Below are 24,264 nucleotides of genomic sequence, written 5' to 3' on the forward strand. Positions count from 1 at the left end.
TTCCTGACTGTCTTAGTCAGGGTTTCTATTCCTGCACAAACATCATGACCAAGAAGCAAGTTGGGGAGGAAAGGGTTTATTCAGCTTACACTTCCATGCTGCTGTTCATCACCAAAGGAAGTCAGGACTGGAACTCAAGCAGGTCAGGGAGCTGGAGCTGATGCAGAGGCCATGGAGGGATGTTCTTTACTGGCTTGCCTCTCCTGGCTTGCTCAGCCTGCTCTCTTATAGAACCCAAGACTACCAGCCCAGAGATGGTCCCACCCACAAGGGGCCTTTCCCCCTTGATCACTAATTGAGAAAATGCCTTACAGTTAGATCTCACGAAGGCATTTCCTCAACTGAAGCTCCTTTCTCTGTGATAACCCCAGCTGTGTCAAGTTGACACAAAACTAGCCAGTACAATTGACCCCTTGTCAACTTGACACACAAACACATCACTAGTAAGCCTCAACCCTTACATTCTTATTCATCCCCAAGATCTAAATAACTTTAAAAGTCCCACAGTCTTTACATATTCTTAAAATTTCAATCTCTTTAAAATATCCATCTTTTTAAAAATCCTAAGTCTTTTTACAATTAAAAGCCTCTTAACTGTGGGCTCCACTAAAACAGCTTCTTCCTTCAAGAGGGAAAATATCAGGGCACAGTCACAATCAAAAGCAAAAGTCAATCTCTAACCATCCAATGTCTGGGATCCAACTCACGATCTTCTGGGCTCCTCCAAGGGCTTGGGTCACTTCTCCAGCCAGGCCCTTTGTAGCACACGCGTCATCCTCTAGGCTCCAGATGCCTGTACTCCACTGCTGCTGCTGCTCTTGGTGGTCATCTCATGGTACTGGCATCTCCAAAACACTGCATGACCCCTTCAGTCCTGGGCCATCAATTGCAACTGAGGCTGCACCTTCACCAATGGCCTTCCATGGCCTCTCACAGTGCCAAGCCTCAGCTGCTCTGCTCAACTCCTTCATGCCTTCAAAACCAGTACCACCTGGGTGACCCTTACACATTACCAAGTCCAGCCACAGCACAAGGTACAACTTTGGCTATATCTGGAACGCAGCCACTGTGCTCTCAGAAAACACTTCCAGAAGATGTCACCTCAATGATGCTGGTCTCTTCTTAATCACCGCTAATTTCTTAGCTCCAGCTAACCAGCATCAATAGTCCCAGTAATGCAAAGTTTTTGCTTTGGTAGTTCTGGTATCTTGTTAATCACAGCTGATTCTTCAGCCCCAGCTAACCAGAACTACAGAATCTTCACAATCAAAACAGCAATGGCCCTGAAAAGAGTCTTTAATTTTCCCTCTGAAATTTCACAAACCAGACCTCCATCTTCTGCAGTGTTCTCAACATTATCTTCCAAGCTCCTACACAACACCTGACAGAGCTTTTAACAATGGATGTATCTTCAAGCCCAAAGTTCCAAAGTCCTTCCACAGTCCTCCCCAAAACATGGTCAGGTTGTCACAAGAATACCCCACTCTGCTGGTACCAATTTGTCTTAGTCAGGGTTTCTATTCCTGCACAAACATCATGACCAAGAAGCAAGTTGGGGAGGAAAGGGTTTATTCAGCTTACACTTCCATGCTGCTGTTCATCACCAAAGGAAGTCAGGACTGGAACTCAAGCAGGTCAGGGAGCTGGAGCTGATGCAGAGGCCATGGAGGGATGTTCTTTACTGGCTTGCCTCTCCTGGCTTGCTCAGCCTGCTCTCTTATAGAACCCAAGACTACCAGCCCAGAGATGGTCCCACCCACAAGGGGCCTTTCCCCCTTGATCACTAATTGAGAAAATGCCTTACAGTTAGATCTCACGAAGGCATTTCCTCAACTGAAGCTCCTTTCTCTGTGATAACCCCAGCTGTGTCAAGTTGACACAAAACTAGCCAGTACACTGACTATATGGTCAATTTTGAAGAAGGTTCATAAGATGCTGAGAAAAGGGTATATTCTTCTTCTTCTGCACATATCTGTTAAGTCAATTTCATTCATAACATCTGTTAGTTTCATTGATTCTCTGTTGAGTTTCTGTTTCAACAGCTTGTCCATTGGTGGAAGTTGGGTATTGAAATCTCCAACTATTATCATGTAGTGTTCAATGTGTGATTTGAGATTTAGTAAAGTTTCTTTTACACATGTGGATGCCCTTGCTTTTGAGGCATATATTTCTAGAGTTGAGATGTCATCTTGGTGGATTTTGTCTTTGAAGAGTATTAAGTGTCTTTCACCATCACTTTTGATAACTTTTAGTTGACTGCCTATTGTATTAGATATTAGAATGCCTACTCCAGCTTGTTTCTTGAATCTGTTTGCTTGGATAAGCTTTTTCCAGCCCTTTCTCTAAAGTGGTGTCTATCTTTGTCACTGATATGTTTCTTGTATGCAGCAGAATGATGGAACCTGTTTATATATCCATTTTTGTTAGCCTGTGTGTTTTATTGGTGAATTGATTTCACTAATATTGAGAGATATTAATGACCAATGATTATCAGTTCCTGTTATTATGATATTGAAAGTAGTACTGTGTGTGTGTGTGCGTGAGTCTCTTCTTTTGCTATAATGTGATTAACTTCTTTTGTTTTCTTGGGTATAGTTCTCCTCCTTGTGTTATAGTTTTTCTTCTTGTAACCTCTGTTGGGCTGGATTAGTAGAAAGGTATTGTTTAAATTTGTTTTTTGTTGTTGTTGTTGTTGGGTTTTTTTTTTCTTCTTTTTTTTTTCTTCTTTTTTTTTTTTTTTTTTTTTTTTTTTTTAGTGGAATATCTTGTTTTCTCCATTTAAGGTAATTGAAAGTTTAGTTGGGTATAGTTGTCTGGGCTGATATCTGTGGTCTCTTAGACTTTGCAAGACATCTATCCTGGATCTCCTGGCCTTTAGAATCTCTGTTGAGAAGTCAGGTGTAATTCTGATATGTCTGCCTTTATTCGTTACTTGGCCTTTTTCCTTGCAGCTTTTAATATTCTTTATTTGCTCCGTATATTTGTGTTTTCATTGTTATGTGTCAGGAGGATTTTCTTTTCTAGTCTAATCTACTTGGTGCTCTGTAGGCTTTTAGTATGTTTATAACCATCTCTTTCTCTAGGTAAGGATTTTTTTTTCTTCTATAATTTTATTGAAGGTGTTTTCTGGTTCTTTGAACTGGGAATCTTTACCCTTTTCTATTCTTATTATTTTTAGGTTTGGTCTTTTCAAAGTTTTCCAAAAGTCCTGCATGTTTTGAGCTGGAAATAATTTTACATTTGGCATTTCCTTTGACCAATGTTCCAATTCCTCCTATTGGTATGGTATCTTCTATGCCTTACATTCTTTCCTTCATCTCTTGTATTTGGTAAGAATAGAAGGTATTGAATACTCCCACTATTAATGTGTGGGGTTAAAAGTGTGATTTATGCTTACTAATATGGTTCTTTTTCAAATGAGGGAGATATTGTGTTTGTGGCAAAGATAATCAGTATTGAGATATTTTCTTGGTAAAGTTTTCCTTTGATGAGTATGAAGTGTCCTTTCCCATTTCTTTTTATTAATTTTGGTTTAAAATCTATTTTATTAGATATTAGAATAGCTATTCACACTTGCTTGTTTGGTATGTTTGCTTGAAAAATCATTTTGCAGCCCTTTACTCTGAGGTTAAGTTTAGCTTTTTTGCATAGGTATGTTTTTTGTATGAAACAGAATGATGGATCCTGTTCTTTTGCATCAATTCTGTTAGCCTGTATATTTTTCTTGAGGAATTGGTTCCATTGATGTTGCTAGATATTAATGACCAATGATTACTAATTCCTGCTATTTTTATAAGGTGGTGGTAATATGTGAGTGTTTCCTTTCTTTTGGTTTGCTAGTGTGGAACCTTCTCCAAAATTGACCATATAGTTGTTCAGAAAGCAAACCTCAACAAATAAAAGGAAATTGAAATAACTCCTTGTATCTTATCAAACCCCCAAGGATGAAAGCTGAACTTTCACAATAACAGAAGCAGAAAACCTACAAACTTTTGGAAACTTAACACCTCTCTATTCAATGATCATTGGGTCAGGGAAAAAAAGAATCAAAGAAATTAAGGACTTTCAAGAATTCAATAAAAATTAATAGGGTAGAGAGCTAGGCGGAATTCTCAACAGAGGAATCTCAAATGGCTAAGAAGCACTTAATGAAATGTTCAGTACCCCTTGTTATCAGGGAAATGCACATCAATAGGATTCTGAGATTCCACCTTATACCTGCCAAAATGGCTAAGATCATGAACTCAACAGCACATACTGGTGAGGATAGCAAGTGGAATACGCCTCCATAGCTGGTGGAAATACAAACTTGTACAACTGTCTTGGAAATAAATTTTGTAATTTCCCAGAAAACTGAGAAAAGTTCTACCTCAAGACCCAGCTGTACAACTCCTGGGCATATACCCAAATGACTTCAGAGTATAGCATACTGACTTCAGAGTATAGCATACTGTCATTTGCTCAACTGTGATCATAGCAGCTTTATTCATGATTGCCAGGAACTGGGAACAGCTAGGCTGTATGGGCTAGTTTTGTGTCAACTTGACACAGGCTGGAGTAATCACAGAGAAAGGAGCTTCAGTTGGAGAAATGGCTCCACGAGATCCAGCTGTAAGGCATTTTCTCAATTAGTGATCTAGGGGAGACGTCCCCTTGTGGGTGGTGCCATCTCTGCGCTGGTAGTCTTGGTCCTATAAGAGAGAAGGCTGAGCAAGCCAGGGGAAGCAAGCCAGTAAGGAACATCCCTCCATGGCCTCTGCATCAGCTCCTGCTTCCTGACCTGCCTGAGTTCCAGTCCTGACATCCTTTGGTGATTAACAGCAATGTGAAAAAGTGTAAGCTGGATAAACCCTTTCCTCCCTAACTTGCTTCTTGGTCATGATGTTTGTGCAGGAATAGAAACCCTGACTAAGACAAATTGGTACCAGCATAGTGGGGTATTCCTGTGACAACCTGACCATGTTTTGGGCTAGACTGTGGAAGGACTTTGGAACTTTGGGCCAGAAGATCCATTAAGAGCTCTGTGAGGGGGCTGGTGAGATGGCTCAGTGGTAAGAGCACCCGACTGCTTTTCCGAAGGTCCGAAGTTCAAATCCCAGCAACCACATGGTGGCTCACAACCATCTGTAACGACATCTGACTCCCTCTTCTGGAGTGTCTGAAGACAACTACAGTGTACTTACATATAATAATAAATAAATCTTAAAAAAAAAAAAAGAGCTCTGTGAGACATTGTGTAGGAACTTGGAAGATAATGTTGAGAGCAGTGCAGAAGTTGGAGGCCTGGCTTGTGAAATTTCAGAGGGAAAAATTAAAGACTCTTTTCAGAGCCATTGCTATTTTGGACTGTGAAGATTCTCTGGTTCTGGTTAGATGGGGCTGAAAAATCAGCTGTGATTAACAAGATACCAAAACTACTAAAGCAAAAACTTTGCATCCTAAGTTTTTAGTTATTCCAGATGAATTTGCAGATTGCCCTTTCTAATTCGTTGAAGAATTGAGTTGGAATTTTGGTGGGGATTTCATTGAATCTGTAGATTCCTTTTGGCAAGATAGCCATTTTTACTATATTGATCCTGCCACTCCATGAGCATGGGAGATTATTCCATCTTCTGAGACCTTTAATTTCTTTCTTCAGAGACTTGAAGTTCTTATCATAGAGATCTTTCACTTCCTTAGTTAGAGTCATGCCAAGGTATTTTATATTATTTGTAACTATTGTGAACGGTGTTGTTTCCGTAACGTCTTTCTCAGCCTGTTTATCCTTTGTGTAGAGAAAGGCCATTGACTTGTTTGAGTTAATTTTATATCCAGCTACTTCACTGAAGCTGTTTATCAGGTTTAGGAGTTCTCTGGTGCAGTTTTTAGGGTCACTGATATATACTATCATATCATCTGCAAAAAGTGATATTTTGACTTCTTCCTTTCCAATTTGTATCCCCTTGATCTCCTATTGTTGTCGAATTGCTCTGGCTAGGACTTCAAGTACTATGTTGAATAGGTATGGAGAAAGTGGGTAGCCTTGTCTAGTCCCAGATTTTAGTGGGATTGCTTCAAGGTTCTCATTGTTTACTATGACGTTGGCTACTGGTTTACTGTAGATTTCTCTTATCATATTTAGATATGGGCCTTGAATTCCTGATCTTTCCAAGACTTATCATGAATGATTGTTGGATTTTGTCAAATGCTTTCTCCAAATCTAATGAGATGATCATGTAGTTTTTGTCTTTGAGTTTGTTTATATAGTGAATTACGTTGATGGATTTCCATATATTAAACCATCCCTGCATCCCTGGAATGAAACCTACTTGGTCAGGATGGATGATTGTTTTGATGTGTTCTTGGATTCGGTTAGCGAGAATTTTTGAATATTTTTGTATCAGTATTCATAAAGGAAATTGGTCTGAAGTTCTCTATCTTTGTTGGGTCTTTCTGTGGTTTAGGTATCAGAGTTATTGTGGCTTCATAGAATGAATTGGTTAGAGTACATTCTGCTTCTATTTTGTGGAATAGTTTGTGAAGAACTAGAATTATATCTTCTTTGAAGGTCTGATAGAACTCTGCACTAAACCCATCTGGTCCTGGGCTTTTTTTGGCTGGGAGACTATTAATGACTGCTTCTATCTCTTTAGAGGATATAGGACTGTTTAGATCAATAACCTGATTCTGCTTTAACTTTGGTACCTGATATCTATCTAGAAATTTGTCCATTTCATCCTGGTTTTTCAGTTTTGTTGAGTATAGCCTTTTGTAGAAGAATCTGATGGTGTTTTGGATTTCTTCAGGATCTGTTGTGATTTCTCCCTGTTCATTTCTGATTTTGATAATTAGGATGGTGTCCCTGTGCCCTCTAGTGAGTCTGGCTAAGGGTTTACCTATCTTGCTGATTTTCTCAAAGAACCAGCTCCTCATTTGTTTGATTCTTTGAATAGTTCTTCTTGTCTCCACTTGGTTGATTTCACCCCTGAGCTTGATTATTTTCTGCTGTCTACTCCTCTGAGGTGAATTTGCTTCTCTCTGTTCTAGAGCTTTTAGGTGTGTTGTCAAGCTGCAAGTATGTTCTCTCGCTAGTTTCTTTTTGGAGGCACTCAGAGCTATGAGTTTTCCTCTTACAAATTCTTTTATTGTGACCCATAAGTTTGGGTATGTTGTGGCTTCATTTTCACTAAACTCTAAAAAGTCTTTAATTTCTTTCTTTATCACTTCCTTGACCAAGGTATCATTGAGAAGACTGTTGTTCAGTTTACATGTGAATGATGTCTTTCTATTATTTATATTGTTATTGAAGATCAGCCTTAGTCCATGGTGATCTGATAGGATGCATGGGACAATTTCAATATTTTTGTATCTGTTGAGGCCTGTTTTTTGACCAGTTATATGGTCAATTTTGGAGAAGGTACCATGAGGTGCTGAGAAGAAGGTATATCCTTTTGTTTTAGAATAAATTGTACTGTAGATATCTGTTAGATCCATTTGTTTCATAACTTCTGTTAGTTTCACTGTGTCCCTGTTTAGTTTCTGGCTCCATGATTTGTCCATTGATGAAAGTGGTGTGTTGAAGTCTCCCACTATTATTGTGTGATGTGCAATGTGTGCTTTGAGTTTTACTAAAGTTTCTTATATGAATGTGGCTGCCCTTGCATTTGGAGCATAGATATTCAGAATTGAGAGTTCCTCTTGGAAGATTTTGCCTTTGATGTGTATGAAGTTTCCCTCCTTGTCTTTTTTGATAACTTTGGGTTGGAAGTCGATTTTATTAGATAATGGAATGGCTACTCTAGCTTGTTTCGTCAGACCATTTGCTTGGAAAATTGTTTTCCAGCCTTTCATTCTGAGGTAGTGTCTGTCTTTTTCCCTGAGATGGGCTTCCTGTAAGCAGCAAAATGTTGGGTCCTGTTTGGGTAGCCAGTCTATTAGTCTATGTTTTTTTTAAATAGGGAATTGAGTCCATTGATATTAAGAGATATTAAGGAAAAGTAAGTATTGCTTCATATTATTTTGTTGTTAGGGTTGGCATTATGTTCTTGTGGCTGTCTTTTTTTTAGGTTTGTTGAAGGATTAATTTCTTTCTTTTTCTAGGGCGTGGTTTCTGTCCTTGTTTGTTTGTTTGTTTTGTTTTGTTTTGTTTTGTTTTTGTTATCATCCTTTGAAGTACTGGATTCGTGGAAAGACAATGAGTGAATTTGGTTTTGTTGTGGAATACTTTGGTTTCTTCATCTATGTCAATTGAAAGTTTGGCTGGGAATAGTAGCCTGGGCTAGCATTTGTGTTCTCTTAGTGTCTGTATAGCATCTGTCCAGGATCTTCTGGCTTTCATAGTCTCTGGTGAAATGTCTGGTGTAATTCTGATAGGCCTGCCTTTATATGTTCTTACACGCATTCACGACCGGCCAGGAAGAACACAGCAAACCAGAATCTTCTGTGGCAAAGCTTTATTGCTTACATCTTCAGGAGCAAGAGTGCAAGAGTGCAAGAGAGAGAATGGCGAAACCCCGTCCCTTTTTAAGGAGAATTATCCTCCGCCTAGGACGTGTCACTCCCTGATTGGCTGCAGCCCATCGGCCGAGTTGTCGTCACGGGGAAAGCAGAGCACATGGGGTGGAGAACTACCCTTGGCACATGCGCAGATTATTTGTTTACCACTTAGAACACAGGATGTCAGTGCCATCTTGCAATGGTGAATGTGAGGGCGGCTCCCCACAATATGTTACTTGACCCTTTTCCCTTACTGCTTTTAATTTTCTATCTTTATTTAGTGCATTTGTTGTTCTGATTATTATATGTCGGGAGGAATTTCTTTTCTGGTCCAGTCTATTTGGAGTTCTGTAGGCTTCTTGTATGTTCATGGGCATGTCATTCTTTAGGTTTGGGAAGTTTTCTTCTATTATTTTGTTGAAGATGTTTGCTAGCCCTTTAAGTTGAAAATCTTCATTCTCATCCACTCCTATTTTCTGTAGGTTTAGTCTTCTCATTGTGTCCTGGATTTCCTGGATGTTTTGAGTAAGGATCTTTTTTGCATTTTGCATTTTCTTTGATTGTTGTGCTGATGCTCTCTATGGAATCTTCTGCTCCTGGTTCTCTTTTCCATCTCTTGTATTCTGTTGCTGATGCTGGCATCTATGGTTCCAGATTTCTTTCCTAGGGTTTCTATCTCCAGTGGTGCCTCACTTTGGGTTTTCTTTATTGTGTCTACTTCCCTTTTTTGGTCCAGTATGTTTTTGTTCATTTCCATCACCTGTTTGGATGTTTTCCTGTTTTTCTTTAAGGACTTCTACCTGTTTGGTTGTGTTTTCCTTTTTTTCTTTAAAGACTTGTAACTCTTTAGCAGTGTTCTCCTGTATTTCTTTAAGTGAGTTATTAAAGTCCTTCTTGATGTCCTCTACCATCATCATGAGCTATGCTTTTAAATCTGGGTCTTGATTTTCGGGTATGTTGGGGTGCCCAGGACTAGGCGAGGTGGGAGTGCTGCGTTCTGATGATGGTGAGTGGTCTTGGTCTGTTAGTAAGATTCTTACGTTTGCCTTTCACCATCTGGTAATCTCTGCAGTTAGTTGTTATAGTTGTCTCTGGTTAGAGATTGTTCCTCTCATGATTCTGTTAGCCTCTATCAGCAGACCTGGGAGACTAGCTCTCTCCTCTGAGTTTCTTTGATCAGAGCACTCTCTGCAGGCAAGCTCTCCTCTTACAGGGAAGGTGTACAGATATGTGGAATTCGACCTGCCTTCTGGCAGAAGATGAAGTCCCTAATCAGGACCTGTCCTAGAAGCTGTGTTGCTTCAGCCTGTCACAGAAGCTTTTAGCTTCTGTAGTCCACACTCTCACCTGCACACATTAGTCTTAGAGGGATCCGGGAACCAAGATGGCTCCCCCAGGTGCTCCAGGAAAGCCCTCCCAGGAAGATGAGACACCTCTCCTCTGATAGGAAAGGTGCCCGGATGTCTGGAGTCCAAATCGGGGTCTGTCTCAGAAGCTGTCCTCTAGGGACCTTGGGAGTATCTGCCGACTCTACACCCAGATGACCCAGTGCTGGTGCTGTCAGGAAGGGACTTGTGAACCTGGTCAGGATGGATTTCCTGCTTTCTTAATGTTGTCTCGGGTCCCACATTATTGGATTGGAAAAGAAGTTGTGTTCCACTCACATGTGGTCCTAAGATCTCGTGGAGAGTCCTCTAGGTGACCCTGGTGTTGTCCGCCAACTCTGTGCCCAAGGTGACCTGGTGCTGGTGCTGACTGGAAGGGACTTGTGACCCTGGTCTAGAACTTTTTTATGTTATACTTTTTCGTTATGAATAAAAATAAATTATTAAAAAGAAAAAAGATAAAAATGAATGTGGATAGACATCTAAGCATTTAAAAAGTTAAATGAAAATTTAGCAAAAACATATACATCATTAAGAAGAAGCAACAGAACGAAGCTCAAGAGATTAATGCAAAATTATTAAGTGGTTAAAATCTACAACAATAACCTAGATTAATGAGATCAATTTCTGTTGATCCAGAACCAATACTATAGCTGTCACAGCTAGAATGATCAGAAATTGCTGGTACTTGAAGTCTAGCCAAACCACTCATGCAATCAGAAGAGTCTAGCCAGAGCTCACAGCTGCAATTACTCATGCTGCCCATGATCTTCCTCTCACACAGACACAGAATGCTCTGCTCTTCTCCAGATAAGCAGCACATTAGCAGCTGGACAATTTTTTTTTTTTTTTAGTGTCTATATCACTGTGGGAGGTTCATAGGTAGCTTGCATGCAGTAATAAACTCCCAAATCCTCAGCCTCCACTCTGCTGATCTTGAGTGTGAAATCTGTTCCAGACCCACTGCCACTGAACCTGTCAGGAACCCCAGATTCCTGTTCAAACACCCCATAAATTAGAAGCTGTGGAGATGGGCCTGGCCTTTGTACAAACCAATTCAAGTATGTGTTTCCATTACTATGTAAGAGACTCTGACTTGACCTGCAAGAGACGGAGGCTGATTGTCCAATGGTAGCTGATAAAGTGAGTGGAGTCTGGGTCATCACAACGTCACCACTGATTCCTGAAATTAGAACAGTGCAAAGTCATGTGCAAATTTCCCAAGCAATCTTTGTGAATTACTTTATCTTACTCATTCCAAGTGAGATCCTGGTACATTTTGTGATTTTCAAAAATATATCACATGCTTTTTCATAAAACAATTCATCTGAAGGTCCCAAAGGTCATACATTTTCCCATTTACATTAGAGTCTTCATCTTAGCACAAATCTTATCTCATCTGTAACTTCTCATTATTGTGTGACTGAACCTCATATGTCCATCTTGGAAAAATAGGACCTCACCACACATGGACAGCCCATATCACCAGTTAGAGCTCACCCTCCATTCCCAGGGATTTTCCTTCTGCATAGCATTCTCTACTTACCCACAATCCAAAGCAACAATATAAATATGGAGTGGACAGGACTCATCATTTTGAGAAGATGAACTTAGGACAGTGATCACTGAAAGCAAGAAAACAGCTGAGCTTTTATCTCAGTACAGCAAGCCAAGGACATCCCTAGGGAACAATATGCAAATACCCTGCCCCAGATAGCAGTGTACATAGGGGAGAGTTTTGTGGGTTTCTTGTATTTTTAAAATAACTCACACAGGTCTCTGTATCAGGAGTGAATGTAATAAAACAAAATGTGTTGACTGATGAGGGACTAGTGGAATGATGAAAGACTGACAAAGTGGTTCAAATCCATTTGCTTTTATTATAATTTCTTCTGACATAAACTATTGATGCAGATTCTGGTAATTCCCCAACACTTCAATGAATAAAGCATACTCACATTACAACAAGCAAAGTTTTAGGAAATAAAATATCTGTTGCAATGTTTCTATTTTCTTTTTTTTTCTCTTTTTTTCTTTTTTGTTTTCAAGACAAACTTTGTCTGTATAGCCCTGGCTGTCCTGGAACTCACTCTGTAGACCAGGCTGGCCTCGAACTCAGAAAAGTCCGTCTGCCACTGACTCCCAAGTGCTGGGATCAAAGGCATGTGCCACCACCGCCCGGCTCTATTTTCTTGAGTACACTGAAATTGAGAGAGAGAGAGAAAGAGAGGGGGGAAGAAGGAGAGGGAGAGGGAGATAGAGAGGGAGAGGGAGAGGGAGAGGGAAACCTCATGTTTTAGATAGACGGTAATGACAGGTTGAGAGAAGATTTTTTTTTTTTTATTTTTACTTCCAGGCTGTCCAGACTGTCATAAAGTAGGTTCTGGTGCTCTATGTGAATGTTTAAAAACATCTTAATGAAATCAGGTGGGCTGTTGTCAAGTCTATGCTGCTGGAGATTAGCAAAAGGAGAAAGACATGAGTGCAGCAGGGACTCCATCTCCCTTTCTATGGCTGTTTTCAGTGACACTCAAAGCCTGCCTACTTCTGAAAAATTCTCTCAGCAGGTAGTGGCACAAGAAAGCAGTGGTGTCAGTATAACCTCTTACTACTTCTTCCCTGTGGAGTGTCTGTTATGACTTGTATCACTGTGGCTGGGGTAGTCACTATGCTCTTAGCAGTAATAAATTCCAGCGTCTTCAGACTCTAAGCTGCCGCTGCTAAGATTGCTAAATTTTAATGCTAAAAATTTTTAATGCCAAAATCCATTACAGACCTACTGCCACTAAACCTTTAGACACTGTGTTATAAGATGGCTGCCAAATAAATTATGGGCCTAGGAGCTTTTGCTGGTTTCTGATGATAACAAACTATGTCAGTGGTCAGTGCTCTCATTAAACTGGTTAATGATAGTGCAACCAGAAACAGTGGAAAGAGAGTTATCTGGATGTCACCTTTGGGTATCTGGCATTGGGAATGCAAATATACATTGCTATTCATACCACTGGGGAAAAAATGCCCTTTAAAAAAAAAAAACAAAAACAAAACAAAACAAAACAAAAAGAAAAAAAAAACACAACAACACAGCATTGATCACAGTACTCTACAAGTTCTGGACATTATCTTTCCTTACCTGAAAGTAAAGCAGCAGGAGGTGGAAGGGGTGATTTCTTCCTCAGCCTGTTTGTCATTTATACATAATAAGCTTACTGATTTTTGTGCATCCGTTATCTTTCTTGGTACCTTGCTGAAAATGTTTATCAGTCTTGGTGAAGTTTTTGGAGATTTCATGCAAAAAATCATATTATCTGTCAACAAAGATACTTTGGATTCTTCCTTTTCTATTTGTATCCTTTTGATCTCTTTCAGTTATTCACTGTTATAGTCAAGACTTTGAGTGCTTTCCTTTTTGCATTGTATGATTTAAGCTTCTTTGTCAAAAATCAAGTGTCTGAAAGTACGTGGGTATCCTTCTGGGTCTTGCATTTGATTCTATTATGTAACCTATCTGTATCTATACCAATACCATGGAGGTTTTACTACTACTACTCTGTAGTACAGCTTGAGAACTGAGATGATAACTCCAGAAGTTCATTTGTTGTACAGGATTATTTTAGCTCTTCTGTGTTTTTTTTGTTTTTCAGCATGAAGTTGAGATTTATTCTTTTGAAATCTATAAACTTGTGATGGAATTTTGATGGAAATTGCATTGAATCTGTAGGTTGATTTTTGTAAAATGCCTATTTTCACTATGTTAAGCCTACCTATCCATTAAAATGGGAGATCTTTCCATATATAGATGTCTTGTTCAATTTTTTTTTCTTTCCATTTTTTATTAGGTATTTAGCTCATTTACATTTCCAATGCTATACCAAAAATCCCCCATACCCACCCACCCCCACTCCCCTACCCGCTCACTCCCCTCCTTGGCCCTGGCGTTCCCCTGTTCTGGGGCATATAAAGTTTGCGTGTCCAATGGGCCTCTCTTTCCAGTGATGGCCGACTAGGCCATCCTTTGACAAACATGCAGCTAGAGTCAAGAGCTCCGGGGCACTGGTCAGTTCATAATGTTGATCCACCTATAGGGTTGCAGATCCCTTCAGCTCCTTGGGTACCTTCTCTAGCTCCTCCATTGGGAGCCCTGCGATCCATCCACCAGCTGACTGTGAGCATCCACCTCTGCGTTTGCCAGGCCCCGGCACAGTCTCACAAGAGACAGCTACATCTGGGTCCCTTCGATAAAATCCTGCTAGTGTATGCAATGGTGTCAGCGTCTGGATGCTGATCATGGGGTGGATCCCTGGATATGGCAGTCTCTACATGGTCCATCCCTTCATCTCAGCTCCAAACTTTGTCTCTGCAACTCCTTCCAAGGGTGTTCCTTTCCCACTTCCAAGGAGGGGCATAGTGTCCACACTTCAGTCTTCATTCTTCTTGAGTTTCATGTGTTTAGGAAATTGTATCCTATATCTTGGGTATCCCAGGTTTTGGGCTAATATACACTTATCAGTGAGTACACACTGCGTGAGTTCCTCTGTGAATGTGTTACCTCACTCAGGATGATGCCCTCCAGGTCCATCCACTTGGCTAGGAATTTCACAAATTCATTCCTTTTAATAGCTGAGTAGTACTCCACTGTGCAGATGCACCACATTTTCTGTATCCATTCCTCCGTTGAGGGGCATCTGGGTTCTTTCCAGCTTCCGGCTATTATAAATAAGGCTGCTATGAACATAGTGGAGCATGTGTCCTTCTTACCAGTTGGGGCATCTTCTGGATATATGCCCAGGAGAGGTATTGCTGGATCCTCCGGTAGTACCACATCCAATTTTCTGAGGAACCACCAGACGGATTCCCAGAGTGGTTGTACAAGCCTGCAATCCCACCAACAATGGAGAAGTGCTCCTCTCTCTCCACATCCCCGCCAGCATCTGCTGTCACCTGAAGTTTTGATCTTAGACATTCTGACTGCTGTGAGGTGGAATCTCAGGGTTGTTTTGATTTGCATTTCCCTGATGACTAAGGATGTTTAACACTTTTTCAGGTGCTTCTCTGCCATTCGGTATTCCTCAGGTGAGAATTCTTTGTTCAATTCTGAGCCCCATTTTTTAATGGGGTTATTTGATTTTCTGAATTCCACCTTCTTGAGTTCTTTATATATGTTGGATATTAGTCCCCTATCTGATTTAGGATAGGTAAAGATCCTTTCCCAATCTGTTGGTGGTCTCTCTGTCTTATTGACTGTGTCTTTTGCCTTGCAGAAACTTTGGAGTTTCATTAGGTCCCATTTGTCAATTCTCGATCTTACAGCACAAGCCATTGCTGTTCTGTTCAGGAATTTTTCCCCTGTGCCCATATCTTCAAGGCTTTTCCCCACTTTCTCCTATATAAGTTTCAGTGTCTCTGGTTTTATGTGAAGTTCCTTGATCCACTTAGATTTGACCTTAGTACAAGGTGATAAGTATGGATCGATTCGCATTCTTCTACATGATAACAACCAGTTGTGCCAGCACCAATTGTTGAAAATGCTGTCTTTCTTCCACTGGATGGTTTTAGCTCCCTTGTCGAAGATCAAGTGACCATAGGTGTGTGGGTTCATTTCTGGGTCTTCAATTCTATTCCATTGGTCTACTTGTCTGTCTCTATACCAGTACCATGCAGTTTTTACCACAATTGCTCTGTAGTAAAGCTTTAGGTCAGGCATGGTGATTCCACCAGAGGTTCTTTTATCCTTGAGAAGAGTTTTTGCTATCCTAGGTTTTTTGTTATTCCAGATGAATTTGCAAATTGCTCCTTCTAATTCGTTGAAGAATTGAGCTGGAATTTTGATGGGGATTGCATTGAATCTGTAGATTGCTTTTGGCAAGATAGCCATTTTTACAATGTTGATCCTGCCAATCCATGAGCATGGGAGATCTTTCCATCTTCTGAGATCTTCTTTAATTTCTTTCTTCAGAGACTTGAAGTTTTTATCATACAGATCTTTCAATTCCTTAGTTAGAGTCACGCCGAAATATTTTATATTATTTGTGACTATTGAGAAGGGTGTTGTTTCCCTAATTTCTTTCTCAGCCTGTTTATTCTTTGTGTAGAGAAAGGCCATTGACTTGTTTGAGTTAATTTTATATCCAGCTACTTCACCGAAGCTGTTTATCAGGTTTAGGAGTTCTCTGGTGGACTTTTTAGGGTCACTTATATATACTATCATATCATCTGCAAAAAGTGATATTTTGACTTCCTCTTTTCCAATTTGTATCCCCTTGATCTCCTTTTGTTGTAGAATTGCTCTGGCTAATACTTCATGTACTATGTTGAAAATGTAGGGAGAAAGTGGGCAGCCTTGTCTAGTCCCTGATTTTAGTGGGATTGCTTCCAGCTTCTCTCCATTTACTTTGATGTTGGCTACTGGTTTGCTGTAGATTGCTTTTATTATGTTTAGGTATGGGCCTTGAATTCCTGATCTTTCCAGAACTTTTATCATGAATGGGTGTTGGATCTTGTCAAATGCTTTTTCTGCATCTAACGAGATGATCATGTGGTTTTTGTCTTTGAGTTTGTTTATATAGTGGATTACATTGATGGATTTTCGTATATTAAACCATCCCTGCATCCCTGGAATAAAACCTACTTGGTCAGGATGGATGATTGCTTTAATGTGTTCTTGGATTCGGTTAGCGAGAATTTTATTGAGGATTTTTGCATCGATATTCATAAGAGAAATTGGTCTGAAGTTCTCTATCTTTGTTGGATCTTTCTGTGGTTTAGGTATCAGAGTAATAGTGGCTTCATAAAATGAGTTGGGTAGAGTACCTTCTACTTCTATCTTGTGAAAAAGTTTGAGCAGAACTGGAATTAGATCTTCTTTGAAGGTCTGATAGAACTCTGCACTAAACCCGTCTGGTCCTGGGCTTTTTTTGGCTGGGAGACCATTAATAACTGCTTCTATTTCTTTAGGTGATATGGGACTGTTTAGAAGGTCAACTTGATCCTGATTCAACTTTGGTACCTGGTATCTGTCCAGAAATTTGTCCATTTCGTCCAGGTTTTCCAGTTTTGTTGAGTATAGCCTTTTGTAGAAGGATCTGATGGTGTTTTGGATTTCTTCAGGATCTGTTGTTATGTCTCCCTTTTCAGTTCTGATTTTGTTAATTAGGATTTTGTCTCTGTGCCCTCTAGTGAGTCTAGCTAAGGGTTTATCTATCTTGTTGATTTTCTCAAAGAACCAACTCCTCGTTTGGTTAATTCTTTGAATAGTTCTTCTTGTTTCCACTTGGTTGATTTCACCCCTGAGTTTGATTATTTCCTGCCGTCTACTCCTCTTGGGTGAATTTGCTTCCTTTTTTTCTAGAGCTTTTAGATGTGTTGTCAAGCTGCTAGTATGTGCTCTCTCCCGTTTCTTCTTGGAGGCACTCAGAGCTATGAGTTTCCCTCTTAGAAATGCTTTCATTGTGTCCCAAAGGTTTGGGTACGTTGTGGCTTCATTTTCATTAAACTCTAAAAAGTCTTTAATTTCTTTCTTTATTCCTTCCTTGACCAAGGCATCATTGAGAAGAGTGTTGTTCAGTTTCCACGTGAGTGTTGGCTTTCCGTTATTTTTTTTGTTATTGAAGCTCAGCCTTAATGCATGGTGATCTGATAGGATACATGGGACAATTTCAATATTTTTGAATCTGTTGAGGCCTGTTTTGTGACCTATTATGTGGTCAATTTTGGAGAAGGTACCATGAGGTGCTGAGAAGAAGGTATATCCTTTTGTTTTAGGATAAAATGTCCTGTAGATATCTGTCAGATCCATTTGTTTCATCACTTCTGTTAGTTTCAGTGTGTCCCTGTTTAGTTTCTGTTTCCATGATCTGTCCATTGGTGAAAGTGGTGTGTTGAAGTCTCCCACTATTATTGTGTGAGGTGCAATGTGTGCTTTGAGCTTTACTAAAGTATCTTTAATGAATGTGGCTGCCCTTGTATTTGGAGCATAGATATTCAGAATTGAGAGTTCCTCTTGGAGGATTTTACCTTTGATGAGAACGAAGTGCCCCTCCTTGTCTTTTTTGATGACTTTGGGTCGGAAGTCAATCTTATCAGATATTAGGATGGCTACTCCAGCTTGTTTCTTCATACCATTTGCTTGGAAAATTGTTTTCCAGCCTTTTATTCTGAGGTAGTGTCTATCTTTTTCTCTGAGATGTGTCTCCTGTAAACAGCAAAATGTTGGGTCTTGTTTGTGTAGCCAGTTTGTTAGTCTATGTCTTTTTATTGGGGAGTTGAGACCATTGATGTTAAGAGATATTAAGGAAAATAATTGTTGCTTCCTGTTATTTTTTTTGTTAAAGTTGGCATTCTGTTCTTGTGGCTGTCTTCTTTTAGGTTTGTTGAGGGATTACCTTCTTGTTTTTTCTAGGGCATTGTTCCCGTTCTTGTATTGGTTTTTTTCTGTTATTAACCTTTGAAGGGCTGGATTCGTGGAGAGATAATGTGTGAATTTGGTTTTGTCGTGGAATACTTTGGTTTCTCCATCTATGGTAATTGAGAGTTTGGCTGGGTATAGTAGCCTGGGCTGGAATTTGTGTTCTCTTAGTGTCTGTAGAACATCTGTCCAGGCTCTTCTGGCTTTCATAGTCTCTGGTGAAAAATCTGGTGTAATTCTGATAGGCTTGCCTTTGTATGTTACTTGACCTTTTTCCCTTACTGCTTTTAGTATTCTATCTTTATTTAGTGCATTTGTTGTTCTGATTATTATGTGTCGGGAGGAATTTCTTTTCTGGTCCAGTCTATTTGGATTTCTGTAGGCTTCTTGTATGTTCATAGGTATCTCTTTCTTTATATTTGGGAAGTTTTCTTCAATAATTTTGTTGAAGATGTTTGCTGGTCCTTTGAGTTGAAAATCTTCATTCTCATCCACTCCTATTATCCGTAGGTTTGGTCTTCTCATTGTGTCCTGGATTTCCTGGATATTTTGAGTTAGGATCTTTTTGCATTTTCCATTTTCTTTGACTGTTGTGTCGATGTTCTCTATGGAATCTTCTGCACCTGAGATTCTCTCTTCCATCTCTTGTATTCTGTTGCTGACGCTCAAATCTATGGTTCCAGATTTCTTTCCTAGGGTTTCTATCTCCAGTGTTGCCTCACTTTGAGTTTTCTTTATTGTGTCTACTTCCCTTTTTAGGTCTAGTATGGTTTTGTTCATTTCCATCACCTGTTTGTATGTTTTTTCCTCTTTTTCTGTAAGGACTTCTACCTGTTTGATTGTGTTTTCCTGTTTTTCTTTAAGGACTTGTAACTCTTTAGCAGTGTTCTCCTGTATTTCTTTAAGTGATTTATTAAAGTCCTTCTTGATGTCCTCTACCATCATCATGAGATATGCTTTTAAATCTAGGTCTAGGTTTTCGGGTGTGTTGGGGTGCCCTGGACTGGGATAAGTGGGAGTGCTGGGTTCTGATGATGGTGAGTGGTCTTTGTTCCTGTTAGTAGGATTCCTACGTTTACCTTTCGCCATCTGGTAATCTCTGGAGTTAGTAGTTATAGTTGACTCTGTTTAGAGATTGTTCTTCTGGTGATTCTGTTACCGTCTCTCAGCAGACCTGGGAGACAGATTCTCTCCTCTGAGTTTCAGTGCTCAGCGCACTCTCTGCTGGCAAGCTCTCTTACAGGGAAGTTGCGCAGATATCTTGTTTTTGGACCTCCTCCTGGTCGAAGAAGAAGGCCCAAAACAGGGCCTCTCTCAGAAGCTGTGTTGCTTTGGCAGTTCCCAGAAGCTGTCAGCTTCTGTGGTGCAGACTCTCACCTGTGCAGACTAAATTCCTAAGTTCCAGGGAGTCCTGGAACCAAGTTGGCGACCGCTGCTCCTGAGGCTGAGGCCGCCTCCCGAGCCAGGCGGACACCTGTCCTCTGGTCCGGATGGTGGCCGGCTGTCTGCAGCCTGCAAAGGGTACTGCCTCAGCAGCTCTATGCTTCCGCCTGTCCCAGAAGCTGTCCGGTTCTCTGGCGCACCCTCTGACCTGTTCAGACTGATTTCCTAAGTTCTGCTGAGTCCCGGAACCAAGATGGCGACCGCTGCTGCTGAGGCTGAGGCCGCCTCCCAAGCCAGGTGGACACCTGTCCTCTGGTCCGGACGGTGGCCGGCTGTCTGCGGCCCGCCAAGGGTGCTGCCTCAGCGGCCCTGTGCTTCCGCCTGTCCCAGAAGCTGTCTGGTTCTCTGGCGCACCCTCTAACCTGTTCAGACTAATTTCCTAAGTTCTGCTGAGTCCTGGAACCAAGATGGCGACCGCTGCTGCTGAGGCTGAGGCCGCCTCCCAAGTCAGGCGGACACCTCAATTTCTTTTTTAGAGACTTAAAGTTCTTATCATATAGGTCTTTTACTTGCTTTGCTAGAATTACAAGATCCTTTTTATTGTTTTTGGCTATTGTGAATGTTAGCATTTCTTCTTGGCTTTGCCCCACAGTTTTCTAGCAATAGCCAGGTATGCCTGACTCAGTATAAAAGGGGCTGCTTGCTCCCACCTCTCTCTCTCTCTCTCTCTCTCTCTCTCTCTCTCTCTCTCTCTCTCTTGATTTCTTGCCCCCTTCCCCCTCTGTCCCTTCTCTCCCTAGTCCTTCCTGCTCTGTATCCACATGTTCAATGGCTGGCCTCTACTAACTCTCTCTCTCTCTCTCTCTCTCTCTCTCTCTCTCTCTCTGTCTCTGTCTCTCTCTCTTTCTCTCTCTCTCCCTCCCTCCCTCTCTCTCTCTTTCTCTTTCTCTCCTCCCCCACCACCATTCTCTGTCTCTATTACCTCTGCAGCTCCCCTCCCCATGAAATAAATAAATTCTATTCTATATTATACTCTGTCAGTCAGTTGTGTGGCTGGTACCTCAGGGAGAAGGGATGCCTCAGCATGGGCCCACAGAGGCACCCCCCTTCCCCACCTTACCATAAAAACACCTCTACCAAACATCTTCCTGTCTTCCCTTTCTTTTTTATAAAACACAACTGTGAAATTTGTTGTTTCACTAATTTCTTTCTCAGCCCATTTACAATTTATATAAAAGAAGGCTACTCATTTCTTTGAGATAGTTTTATATCCAGCCATTTTGCTGAAGTTGTTAATCACATGTAGGATAATTTTGGGATTATTTATGTATACTATCATATCATCTATAAATAGTGATATGTTAATTTTTCTTTCCAATTTGTACCCCATTTATCTCCATTTGTTGTCTTTGTGCTGTATCTAGAACTTCAAGTTGAATACGTAGGAGGAGAGAAGGCAGCCTAGTTTTGACCCTGATTTTAGTGGAATTGTTTCAAGTTTCTCTTCTTTTAATTTTATGTTGGCTATTGGATTGCTGTATATTACTTTTGATATGTTTATGTATATGCCTTGAATCCCTCATCTCTCCAAGACATTTAGCATCAAGGGGTATGGGATTGTGTCAAAAATTTTTCCATTTCGTGAAATAATCATGTGATTTTTCTTTAAGTTTATTTAAATACAGGATTACATTGATGGATTTTTGTATATTGAACCGTTCCTGTACCTCTAGGATGAAGCATACTTGATCATGGTGAATGACATATTTGATGTCAGTCTGGTGGTTCCTCAGAAAATTGGAAATAGTACTACATGAGAACCCAGCCATACCACTCCTGGGCATATACCCAAAAGATGTTCCAACATATAACAAGAACACATTCTCAACTATTTTCATACCAGTCTTATTTATAATAGCCAGAAGCTAAAAACAACCCAGATGTCCCTCAACAGAGTAATAGATACAGAAAATGTGGTACATTTACACAATAGAGTACTGCTCAACTATTAAAAACAATGACTTCATGAAATTCACAGGCATATGGATGGAACTTGAAAATACCATCCTGAGTGAGGTAATCCAGTCACAAAAGAACACACATGGTATATAGTCATTGATAAGTGGATATCCCCCCCCAAAAAGAAAAAATCTTGGAATACCCACAATATAACTTACAGATCATAGGAAACACAAGAAGAAGGAAGAGTACATCAAAGGTGTCCTACTCAGAAGGGGAAAGAAAATAATCTCAGGAAGCAGAGAGAGAGAGAGGAGGAGGATCTGAGATGGAGAGATGAGGGGAAGAGGGAAAAAAGGGAGACTGGTTCAGATAAGGGAGGAGAGAAGGGAGAAGTACAGAGGGTCAGAAATTTGAAAGGAGGTATGTAGCAGTGGAGGAGGGGAGATGGGGGGGGGGGGTAAAGCCACTATAAAGTCCAAGCTGCCAGGCACCCAAGAGATTCCCAGGACTCAACAGACAGGACATTAGCCAAAATAACCAACAGAGGCAAAATAGAACCTGTAGAGACCATATCCAGTGCATAGTCACAGCCCCTAGTTGAGGGATGGGGACACCCACTTACCTCAAAAATAATAATCCAGAATTCTTCCTGTCAAAAGGAAATTCATGGACAGAGATTGGAGCAGAGACTGAATGAAAGGCCAGAGACTGCTTCACCAAGGGATCCATCCTATCTGCATAGAACAAACCCAGAAACTATTGCTAATGCCAAGAAGACCTTGCTGACAGGAGCCTGATGTAGCTGTCTCCTGAGAGGCTCTGCCAGATCCTGAACAATACAAAGGTGAAAGAACAGTCAATACGTTGGACTGAGTGCAGGGACCCCAATGGAGGAGTCAGGGCAAGGGCTGAAGGAGCTGAAGGGGTTTGTAACCCCATAGGAAGAACAACACAATCAACCAACCAGACACCCGAGAGCTCCCAAGAACTAAATGACCAGCTAAAGAGTACTTATGGAGGGATTAATGGCTCCAGCCGCATCCATAGCAGAGGATAGCCTTATCTGGCATCAATGGGAGTAGAGGTCATTGGCCATGTGAAGGCTTGATGCTCCAGTGTACAGGAATGTCAGGGCAATGAGGTGGGAGTGGGTGGGTGGAGGAGAACCCTCATAGAAGCAGGGGGAAAGGGATAGGGGGATTATGGAGGGGAAAGAGGGAAGATTACCTTATTCTTATTAAGGCTTACTTTGTGGCTTAGAATAAAGTCTCTGTTTTAGAAATGCTGATGAGATGCTAAGAAGTATGTATAATATATATATGCATGATAGATGGAATTTATTTTAGATGTTGTTTTCTTTTGTTGTTTTGTATTAGCTAGTGTCTCCATGATCCCAGGGCTGAGGCTGAAATTTTGTTAATTTTCTTCATCATCCATCATAGCAGCATCGAATTTCATAGACCCCTTTTGGTTTCTTTTTATGTTCTTTAGGGTATGCATTGGTTTCTTTTTATGTTTTTGGGGGTATGCAGGGCAGGCCATCCAGGGTTATGATATTTTGACATCTCCTTTTCTAAGTTAAATTCCATCACCTTTCCAAGGTCAATTTGAAACCAATATTCATAATTATTTTCTCTTGAAATGTCTGATTTTCAAACAAGGGGTAAACATTGTCTTTAGATCCTGAATAAGACAACAAAGAACTCCTTAGTGTGGAGCAGAGAGCTTTGGAGCTGATAGGAAGAGTCATTTGTGAGACTTTGCTTAAGTAGAACTCTCTATTATTTGTAGTATTTACTCAAGAAGGCTACAACTAGAATAGTTGAACTATTCAAAGGACTAGGCCAAAATTTATTTATCTTTGGCAATTCTTCTATCTATAACATGCAGCAGAGGTTATGTCTTTTACCTCTCTTCTTAGTATTTGAGTTCTTTAGAATTACTATTCTTAGTTTACATTTACATGTATAATTCCTTAATCTGGTAACCAGGGTATGAATGTAAGTTGGAGAAAGTTAGTCAGCTCACCAATGGTATTCTTAATTTTTTTCTTTATGTTTTCCTATGTATTTAATTCTTTTATCCCATTTATTGGCGTCAATGCTGGCAGAACAGCCATGAAAGATGTAGCCCCTGAGCAATTTACATTTAAGGCTTTAGCACCAAGGGCTAACACAGGTCTTTGCTCTTAGCAACTGTCTTAGTTAGGGTTTTACTGCTGTGAACAGATACCATGACCAAGGCAAGTCTTATAAAAAACAACATTTAATTGGGGCTGGCTTACAGGTTCAGAGGTTCAGTCCCTTATCATCAAGGTGGGAGCATGGCAGAAACCAGACAGGCATGGCAGAGTCAGAGCTGAGAGTTCTACATCTTCATCCAAAGGCTGCTAATGAGAGACTGACTTCCAAGCAACTAGGGTGAAAGTCTTAAGCCCACACCCACAGTGACACACCTATTCCAACCAGGTCACACCTATTCCAACAAGGCCACACTTCTGGATGGTGCTGCTCCCTGGTCCAAGAATATACAAACCATCACAGCAACCAATGAGAATGGGGATAGTTGAGGGGGATGTTGTGCTGCCTATGACAGTCAGAGACTAAACACACAGCAATTCAACTTTAGATCACTCACCTGTCCTGAACCTACATC

General features: G+C 40.6%; 1 gene segment (V, D, J or C) and 1 further gene; one reads left to right on the forward strand and one right to left on the reverse strand.

The window, feature by feature from the left end:
• Igk (immunoglobulin kappa chain complex) overlaps positions 1-24,264 on the forward strand; it is a 3,171,119-nt gene that overhangs the window by 2,444,583 nt on the left and 702,272 nt on the right.
• Positions 10,731-11,455, reverse strand: Igkv1-35 (immunoglobulin kappa variable 1-35). The segment is given in 2 exon segments: positions 10,731-11,043; positions 11,407-11,455. Coding segments are annotated over 2 exon segments (362 nt in total).

This window comes from Mus musculus, chromosome 6 (genome assembly GCF_000001635.26).
Source record: "Mus musculus strain C57BL/6J chromosome 6, GRCm38.p6 C57BL/6J".
NCBI lineage: Eukaryota > Metazoa > Chordata > Mammalia > Rodentia > Muridae > Mus > Mus musculus.